Source organism: Mus caroli, chromosome 2 (genome assembly GCF_900094665.2).
Source record: "Mus caroli chromosome 2, CAROLI_EIJ_v1.1, whole genome shotgun sequence".
Lineage (NCBI taxonomy): Eukaryota > Metazoa > Chordata > Mammalia > Rodentia > Muridae > Mus > Mus caroli.
This window is the reverse complement of record NC_034571.1, coordinates 83,375,912-83,386,613: the sequence shown is the minus strand read 5'-3', so window position 1 is coordinate 83,386,613 and position 10,702 is coordinate 83,375,912. Positions and strand designations below refer to the sequence as shown.

The 10,702-nt window shown below is 35.9% G+C and overlaps 1 protein-coding gene across 1 annotated transcript; it reads left to right on the top strand.

The window, feature by feature from the left end:
• Positions 1-1,601: 1,601 nt before the first annotated feature.
• LOC110288787 (olfactory receptor 4C15-like) lies at positions 1,602-2,537 on the top strand. Its single transcript, XM_021155041.1, has one exon. It carries the CDS (start codon positions 1,602-1,604, stop codon positions 2,535-2,537), a length of 936 nt encoding a protein of 311 aa, XP_021010700.1.
• Positions 2,538-10,702: the final 8,165 nt, after the last annotated feature.

Here is a 10,702-nt window from a genome sequence, read left to right as displayed (position 1 = left end):
CCCAGGGAGGAGCAAACAAAACAGTTACCCAACACAAAATAGTTTCTAACACTAAATGCTCATCCCTAAAAGCACATACCAGTAGCATTGCCCAGATGGAAAAAAGGTGTGTTTGTGTGTCTGTGTTTGTGTGTGTGTGTGCCTGTGTCTGTGTGTTTGTTTGTATGTGTGTCTGTGTGCTCTTGTGTGTGTGCTTGCATATATACAACCATAGTGGTCATGATTTGAAAGATACTAACGCTAGTATAGGGAGGGTGTAGAAGAAAATTCAGGGAGACATAATTATACTGTAATCTCAGAAATAAATGTGTAATGCATTTTAAAATGTATATATTTTATCATTGTGACTGGCCAAATTCTTTTCTAAACCCCTTTAAAGAGAGAAAAAATACTTGTAAAATTTAAATCACCATTGGTAAAGCAGAAATTATGTCTAGAATGTCATCCTTCTGATTCTAGGATATATGCTCATCTCTCAACATTGCCTTCTAATATTCTGACTGTGTTGATGATATAAAATTTCTGATTCCTTAAGAAACAATCAAGAAACATTTTTTAAAATCAGGTTCATCCACAGAAATGTCACATGAATCTTTGAAAGTTTTTAGATCCTTAAGAAATCTGCTCCAAGCCAAAGGACAAATAGAAAATCGTGTGTTGGGTATGCCAGCACATAACAAGAGTTAGGAGCTGATCTTCTGATATTTTACCTCATTCTCTTTCCTGCTTTAGTTCTACTAATACTCTGAGTTGTTTTTTGGCATACTTTTATCTAGGATAACTATTGGCTGATACTATGATTGTTTAAAGTTTGTTTAATCTTCCTGTTTCTTGGTGATAGTTTACTAATAGCTTTGGAATTTAGAGTACAGACACCTAAAAGAAATAAATAAGGATCTTGAGGATAGAAACATATGCACAATTTGTATATTTGTTGGTTATATTAATACTTAGATAATTTATGTTGACTGTAAGTAGAATTTATCAACTGGGATTATTTTTAAATATTTTAAATAGTATTCATCTGTTTTCCTATTTTAACCAAACAGGTATGATCATGTACTTATACTCACAAGCATGTGATTCTTGACTGACACATGTCAGTACTGTAAGTAAGGAGAACTCAATTATTCTTTTCCTCTGTGTGCACAAGTAGAAATGAATGGAAAATCATCTTGTGGGTAGGGCATGTAACTAGATTATCAGATTACTAAATTTGAAAATGGCACAGTTACCACAAGGAGCCTTGTTTTAGTTTTAAGTGTGACATGTCACATAATCTTAGGATATGAACAGATACCTTATACATGGACATTTCTTCTCCACAACATGGAACTTTTTCCTTTGCCCTGTACAGAGAGCTTTGCATTTTGAGATTTACATAGTTTTTCTCTGCCTTGATTTGATTGATCTTCAACTATCAATCTGAAGTGTTCCTATTTTTTATATTCTCAATGAAGTTAAAGCACTGAAAGCATTTTGGATCTAGCCTTAATAAGTAATTGATGACTATAAAGTTATAAAGTGGATTGAAACAAATGTTTGTCATCATTGTCAAATCATATGCTATCTATTGGACATTTACCTTTTCCTTCGAAATCATGCAAAACCAGAGTTTTGTAACTGAATTTGTTTTCCTGGGACTTTCCCAGAATCCAAATCTCCAAAAACTAATATTTATTATATGTCTAGTTGTCTACATTGCAACTATTGGGAGCAACATGATGATTGTGGTGACTGTTGTCTGTAGCCCTGCACTGTTGGGCTCTCCCATGTATTTCTTCCTGGCTTTCTTGTCTTTTTTGGATGCAAGCTTCTCCTCTGCCATGACACCCAAGATGATTTTAGACTCTCTCTACAAGAGAAAAACCATCTCCTTTGAAGGATGCATGATACAACTTTTTGTTGAACACTTCTTGGGTGGGGCTGAGATGATTCTTCTGACAGCCATGGCCTATGACCGCTATGTTGCTATTTGTAAGCCCTTACACTACTCTTCCATCATGAGCAGGAAGGTCTGTGGCACACTGGTGGGGGTGGCCTGGGCAGGAGGATTGTTGCATTCTACTGTGCAAATTATCTTCACTTTGCAGTTACCATTTTGTGGACCCAATGTCATTAATCATTTCATATGTGACTTATATCCATTACTGGAGCTTGCCTGCACCGACACTCACATCTTTGGCCTTTTTGTGGTGGCCAACAGTGGGTTGATCTGTATCATAGTCTTTGTTTTGTTGCTTGTCTCCTATGGCTTTATCTTGCTGTCTTTGAGATCCCAGAGTTCTGAAGGGCGATGGAAAGCTCTGTCTACTTGTGGGTCCCACATTGCTGTTGTGGTCTTGTTCTTTGTCCCATGTATATTTATATATGTAAGGCCTCACAGTGCTTTCTCCTTTGACAAAATAGTAACATTATTTTACACCATGCTAGCCCCCTTGCTTAATCCTATCATTTACACTTTTAGGAATAAGGACATGAAAAATGCCATAAGGAAATTGTGGAAGAAATTGGTAATGGTTTCAGATGAAAGATAAAAAAAAGATACATTTTACCAAAATTAATATAAAGAGTAAAGGGAATCAAAATTGTTGCAGAAAAAATAGTGTATATTTGATGCCTATAATGAGTTAATGCAATTCTCAAGAACAGGCATTATTTTGGGAGTTAGAAAATATTGCTTTTCCTTTTATAGTGGGCATGTCCTTTCTGTTGGAACTAACTATAGGTGTAAATTTAAAAGAATTGAATTCTACATTTCCTTAGAATCTATTAATAAAAGGAATGTAATCCAAAATTTCAATTGCATTTGGCTATTAATTTCTTTATTTCAAATATTCTCAAAGAAATTCATTATATCAAAGGTATTTGTATGAAAATTTGTTAACCTATATAAAGAGAATGAAATATCAATTATGATATTGACTTCAGTGACTGCCAGAGTTTAGGATTAACAGAAGAAAAATCTTAAGAAATCTACCATTGGTTTCTGTCTAGTGTTATTCCATTATTTTGTTGGAATCCTTTGCAGTTTGCTATAAAATCTGAATCATGTCTTTATATCTTGATAGTTAACAATTGGTTGACCCATTCTGACCTACCCATTTTCTTCTTGGGTTAAGTGCCACTTTATGTCAGTAAGCCTGTGGAAGGATACAGATAAGACCCATAAGTGTTTGTCTATGAGTATCTTCTAAGAAAAATAACACAAAAGAATTCTTGCGACTACATAGAATTATCCAACCTGCTCATTCCTGCTTACTTCATGAGATGGCACCAATACATGATAATTCTAATGGGACCAAAAACCTAAGGAGAGATAATAGAGAGATAATTTACTGTAGGTAATAGAACCTACAGTAAATAAAATATTAATGTTTGACCAAATGTTTGTTAATGTCATCTCTAATAATCCTAAAATCAGTACATAAATCAACCCGGAGCTCTTGACTCTAGCTGCATATATATCAAAAGATGGCCTAGTCGGCCATCAGTGGAAAGAGAAGCCCATTGGACATGCAAACTTTATATGCCCTAATACAGGGAATGCCAGGGCCAAAAAGTCGGAATGGGTGGGTAGGGGAGTAGGGGAGGAGGATATGGGGGACTTTTGAGATAGCATTGGAAATGTAATTGAGGAAAATACGTATTAAAAAAATATTTAAAAAAATAAATCAACCCTCATAAAAAGAGCTATTTTTTGCACTGTATGGTAATTAACAAAAAGATTCACAGCTGTACAAAGTACAGACAGTTACTTTGTAACAACCTCTCCCCTCAAGGTTCTAGTATCTATGTGAAAATGGAGACATATCTTAAGAACCAGAAATGGTGGATGAATTTATGGAAATAAAATATTTCCAGAAAGAGCAGGGAAGACACCCTTATGAATTCTGAACATAGACAGCATGCACAGGACCAGCACTAGCACGGAGACTGAGAAGTGGACACAAAATCCCATCTCTATCCAAGAAGCTATTTGCAACTGATAGCTTCTGGGAGAGAGCATATTGGTTTTCTTCAATGTGGCATTACTAAATATACTAACCACATATCAGGGAAAGCTCATGCTTGGTAATGTGTGTGTGTGTGTGTGTGTCGTGTAATATTTAATTATTTATGGTAATTTTATCTTTTGATATTTTGTATTTTTTTCTTGAGAGAATGATTAATAGAGGATTATAGAACATTGGTTGGAAAGGTAGATGTGGAGGATCTAGGAGGAGTTGGGGAAAAACAAAGAATATGATCAAAATATATTGCATTAAAAAAATTAATAAAAAGATAAAACTGGGAAAACTTAATTCCAAAATGAAGTTTTTATGTCATGTTGATGTCAATGACTGGAAAACCCAGCAGGTCCTAGGAGATGTAGCAGAAGTGCACTTGGAGGTCCTCATGACTGGTGTCTTCATATTGCTTGGCATGGGTTTGTTTGGTTATCATTTTTGTTTATATTTTCTACTTTTATGCATCAGTTTATCCATATTGCAAGCTCTCCTAAAATAGCCATTGTTTAAAATTTGAACTTATAATTTGTAATTTCATTATAAAATTTTTACTTTTCCTCTCTCCACATTCTCCCATATACCTCTTCCTGCTATTCTTCAAATTTACAATCCTTTGTGTTGTTATACTAATTGTTACTTTAAGGTAGGCCTGTTCGTATCCAGTATAAATTCAAGTTACTCCTTGAATGTATTGGCAGATAAAAACTGATTGGCCCAGGTTTGCCTAGCTATAATTCTTCTAGTGTCAGGTGATTGCTGTATTCTAATAGTTATGGAAGAAAAAATGAAGTGGATTGTTTCAAAATAACATGTTATATCTTTTATCACAAAACAACCAAAGGGTTTTCTATAGATTATTCCTTTCTGTTTATTCCAGACCAATTGAGCTAATTTCTTCACTTCTTACTGATGAATTGGAAGTCAGAAATATATGAAGGCAGAACATCTTGAATCTGGATAACCAAGTAAAGATAATTCTATTTAAATACCAATAAAGATTATTCATATTACATACATTATATATATATATATGTATATATATATTGTTATTTATATATTTCCCAAAATATTTTTCTTTAGTGAACATTTTTTGAAATAGTAGTTTCAAAGCAATACATATACTTAACCTTGCAGATTTATAGAGGAATTTATCATAACACAGCTTAGCTTTTATTTTTGTTGGGTATACAGCTTTCTGCTTAAATTCTGCAGAAAAGGTGTAATCCATTCCTTACACAACATTTTTCTGTCCCTAAACATGATGCTATATAAACATTTCCAAAGAGATGTCCAAGAACACATTTTTTGCAACACAAAGTTCATTTATTATAGATATATGAAGAAAAACACATTGACAAGCATATGAAAAGTTCACACTAATGATTACAAATAATTTTTTGTGTGTTTCATGCATTCTCCAGCAGTTAGTAAAATTACTCACATAGACACTATTATCTCATTCAAAGCAGATATTTTCTCCAAAATTTAAAGCACTTGTGATCAAATTGTTAAAATAAACCCTTTTTGTGTGTGTATTTGTGTGTGTGTGAGTGTGTGTGTGTGTGTGAGTGTGTGTTTGGGGGTACTGTTTATGGGATTTCTTTTGTCTAATTTGCTTTTTTGAAGATGGACTTACTAGTAGTACAAACTTGAGTCTGATGTCCTGGCCTCAACCTCTTGAAAGCTGGGATCACAGATATCCACCGTCAAACATGTTTGATAGAACTGTGATGAAATTCTATCACAATGGCAATTGTGTTTCTATTTTATTACTTAAAAGCTTAAAGAAACTTTTATAAAAAAAACTAATTAAATTCTATAAGAACATTTCTTAAAACTAATTGTGAAATTTGACTTCTTACACTAGGCCATCTGGTTGGAAATGAAAGATATTTTTCCCTTTCTAAAAACCAAAATAATATGTATTAAATCATAGCATTTTACTGAGTGCATTTTAAGCTCTTTTTTTGTTGTAGATTTGTTTGTTTGTTTTTTCAAGGCAGGGTTTCTCTTTATAGCCCTTGCTGTCTTGGAACTCACTCTGTAGACCAGGCTGACCTTGAACTCAGAAATCTGCCTGCCTCTGCCTTCCAAGTGCTGGGATTAAAGGCATGAGCCACAGCGCCCAGCCTTAAACTCTTTTTAGAAGACTGGTGCTTGTGAAAATATTTAATTCACAAAATTTCATATTGTGTACAACTCATATGCTAAAATACATGTGTACTTAAAACATATGTGGTGACAAAAATTTATATATGCACGCATCTAAATACATATACACATGAAGCCATCAAAGCAATCAAGATAACAATAGATGCCTTAAACAGTCAATTAATGTTTTTGTGATCTTCTTTCCAGATTCCCATCACACTTCTATAGTCACTATCTCTACTGAAACACATTGATCTTTGTATCATTATAGATTGGTTTGTGTTTTCTACAATGTCTTTAATTAATGATTTTATTTATTCACATTACAGAGGTTGGCCCCTACTCTACCCTTCCCCGAGTTCCCCATCCCATTCCTCCTCTTTTTTCTTGAGTAGCCACTCTTTCCTGTCTGTTCTCCTGAGAGCTGGGTGTAGCTTATCTCTCAGGCCCATTCAGTCTTTTATTCTTTCTCTGATTTGTCCCTTTGTCCATTAATTAAACATCACTTTCAAACATGGCCACTTCCTTCTACAAAGTGACTTTACTTTCAACATTTAGGATTACAAGTGTATGGTAAGAGTGTCTATGTTCCAGCCAGATCTCATAGACCTAGAAGGCTCTTGGATGTCATCCCTTGACAGAGTACCTGTGTTCCTGGATTAAAATCCCTCTACAATATCCTGTATTCCATAAATCCATAGAGGAGCCGTACAGCCCTGGACAATACCCTTTAAAACTAATTAAGCCTAACCTATCCTCACGGAAAATACTTCTGTTAAGTGTTTTTTTATTTTGTTTTATTTATTCTTTAATCTTTTTTTTTTTACAGTACAGACTTTATCCCCCTTCTAGTCTACACTATGACTGTTCCATATTCCATACCCCTGACTCCAAGAGGATATCCTTAAACCCCAACCCCACTCCACCAGACCTCCTCACTCCACCAGACCTCCCCACTCCCTGGGGCCTCAAGTTTCTTGAGGGTTTGGTGCATGTTCTCTGTCTGAGTCAAGACACAGCAGTTGGTGGCTCAGTGTCTGAGAGATCTCAGGGGTCCAGGTTAGTTGAGACTGCAGGTCTTCCTATAGGGTCACTCTCCTCCTTAGCTTCTACCAGATTTTCCCTAATTCAACCACAGGGGTCAGCAGCTTCTGTCCATTTCTTGGGTATACATATCTGCATCTGACTCAGCTACATGTTGAGCCTTTATGAGGGCAGTCATGATAGGCCCCTGTTTGTAAGCANANCATAGCCTCAGTAATAGTGTCAGGCCTTGGGGACTNCCCTTGAGCTGGATTNCAATTTGGGCCTNTCACTGGACCTCCTTTTCCTCAGGCTTTTCTCCATTTTTGTTCCTATAGTTCTTTAAGACAGGAACAATTCTGGGTTAGAGTTTTTGACTGTGGGATGGCAACTCCTCCATCCTGTTAAGTGTTTTGTGAAAGCACTGAAAGGCTGACTCTCAAAGTTTATTTGTTTCATTCTTACCATTCCCTTGAAGTCATACTCCCATAACTTTTGTTCCCATACTTAGCTTTTCCCTTTGTCTTTTCAGATCTCCACAGCTATGTCATATATACATATAGATAGGGTTAGGTTAGTAGTTTTCTTAGTCTATCTCTTAATGTAGATGTTTTGAGGCACAAAGTTTATTATGCATTTAATTTTAGCTGTCCAACTTTTAATGTGATATAAATACTATAGTTTCTATGGGACTGCCATAAATTCTATAATATTTATCTTATACAGCTAAAATGACTTTCTACAATGTCACTGAAATATGTTTTTCTTTCCCGAGGAATCCCATACAGAAGTCTTATAGTGTAAGGATCTTTCAATACATGCATATGTATTGAGAGCCTGGGTCTGTTAAAGACAGAAAGAACTGTGTTGAATATTCATTTATTTAAGTTTTTTCTAAAGGTTTTTAAAATTATACTTTTATTTAATCACTGAAATCTCACTCATGATCTTATTGAGTCCTTATTACATTCTTCCAATTTCCTTAGAACCTACAATTTTGTCTCACTTCTGATTTACATAATCATTTGTACATTAATTATTATTATTATTATTATTATATCATCATTATCATCATAATCATTATGATTATTCCAGTGATTCCAATTAGCACCGATCATGTACAAATGAGTGTGGGACGATCCTTTAGGTTGTGGGAAACCTAATAGCAGTCACATATCTGAAGAAAAATGCCTCACCTTTATCATCTGACAACTATCCGTCTCTTTTCAGATACAGGTGAAGCCTTGAGAGTCCCTGTATAATACTTGATGACTTTTTTAAATTACTTTTGCAGGTGATCACAATCGCTATGAGCTTATGTTGTGTATCATCAATATTATGTTCAGAAGATAGCATTTTATAGTTCTTCTCCCATCCTCTGTCTTCTACATTCTTCCTGGCCCCTTTATCATTATGTACCATGAGTCATGACTAGGAGAAGGCTGATATGAATCAGTGATATTACTGAGCATTTAAAGTCATTGATTCTCATCAACACTGTTATCATCTAGGATAATTGATGACTCTCCCTTTTTTTCTAGTTAAAGAATTAATGTCAAGGAAAAAAAATCTCCATCTCTTGCTGAGGACCAGCCTCAATCATTCTGGGGTTCTTGAGAATGGGATGATGGATGTCACAAAATTATCTTAGAGACAGCTTTCACGTTCTTCTCCTTCTTCTCCTTCTCCTCTTCTGCTTCCTGTTTTCTTCTTCTTTTTCTTCTTCTTCCCTTCTACGTCTTCACATCTCACCCCCTTTTTTCTCCCCCTCCTCTGAGTTCACCCCAGTCTTTCATGTGTTACACACTTCCTTGTTATAACAATAGTACATATTCAAAAAACTTGAATAGTTTCCTCACACCCATTATTTTTCCTGGATAAAAAAAAATGTAACCATGGCAGCAGAAAACACAATGCACATGTATAGTCCACGTCAGTGATTGCAAAAGCAAGTTATACATTAACTTTTACCTCTAAGAGAAACCTCCAAATCGCAAGTCATCTGGATTTAAATCTTCAGTTACAGCATGAGTATGATAGGTGCCAAACATGTCAGCGTAATGTAAATGTTTTTAACTTGTCTTAAATTTGAAAAATCTCTTGATTAAGCTCATCTTATTATCTATTTGTACAATGGTTTTCAAACTCTTTTGCATATACAATATTAATTCATCTTGCAGCTTCCAGCAGAACTCCTTCACTGCCAAATTCTATCTCTTAAAAATTGTATCCTAACTTCCCTAGGCTTTCAATGCCAACGAGTCAAATCAGTATGTTCCAGCCTTTCTAGGAAGGGCCATTCACTAATCCATCAGCCCCTACAAGGTCCATACTCTTCAACCCATCTTTTAATTTCTTTTACTATACATATACCTTCCAGTTTTTTCCAATATATTTCGATCAAACTTTCTATTATTAGATATCTCCCCTCATGGCACTCTCGCCATGGCTGACTAATCCAGTACACCAAGCTATTTCATCCTCTACTTTCCCGTGTACATTCTATGACCATCTCTGTCCTTAGTGACCCAGGAAAATTATTCTTTTTTCCTTGGAGTCTTAAATTCTCTTTACTACTAAAAGTTCAGGTTTCTCAAAGACATTTCCTGCTTCAAGTGTTTGCTGGTAAAATTAATCATCATGAGTTGGATAAAATTTCCCAAAGACCAACTAAGTTAATCAGGAAATGTAAATGAAACAAATACCTAATTAAAAAAAATCTAGATAGTGAGAGTTGCTAGTCATATTAACCCTTTTTTAGATTTAAATAGATGCTCTTGAACATTGCAAAGAGTGTAAAATTCATGTTTTCAGTCAAAAAATTCTTATTTTGTATATACTTCTCTATCCCGAGCTATGGTTCTCGCCAGCAAGAACACCCTCGGGACAACCGGAATCTTCTGCAGCAAAAAGCTTTATTGCTTCTTCAAGAGGGAAGACCCAGACCCTGGAAAATGGGGTCGCTTATATAGCCCTCAGCCATGGCGTTTCAGCACCTGATGTGGTGTGTCAGCTCCTGATTCATTGCTTGCCCATCACCCCACTACTATGTCCCGAGATGGGCAGTGACTAAGCGAGAGTTCACTCTCGCACTTGCGCACAAGGCTTGTTTACTAGTTAGGCACAGAGGAGGCCAGTGCCATCTTATAATGGCGATTGCTCGCAGCTTGCGATTGCTCACAGTAAGGCTCTCCACATCTCCCCCTTTTTATTTTATTAAAATGAGGCTGGACTAGGTCTGTGTAATTATTCCCATCCACTGTGGCTCCTGTCTTATGTCGTTCCTCTAATGTCACAGCCTTTCCCGTCTTAGGGTAACCCTATCGCCATGGGCCCAGTGTCTTAGGTTGATGTGTGCATGAGGAAAGTTGCCCGTCCCTGGATACCGCAGTGCTATGTGACAGTAACTACTAAATGACCTAGGGCGAACTCTACAAAAGAGGCCAGCCACCAATGTCAACTAATTCTTGAGCATAGATAGCCAGATTTCGGGGGAGGCCCTTTGCTCAATGGCAGCA

What these genes read in the sequence shown, in the direction of transcription:
- LOC110288787 (XM_021155041.1), top strand. Translation starts at nt 1,602, where the DNA reads ATGCAAAACCAGAGTTTTGTAACTGAATTTGTTTTCCTGGGACTTTCC.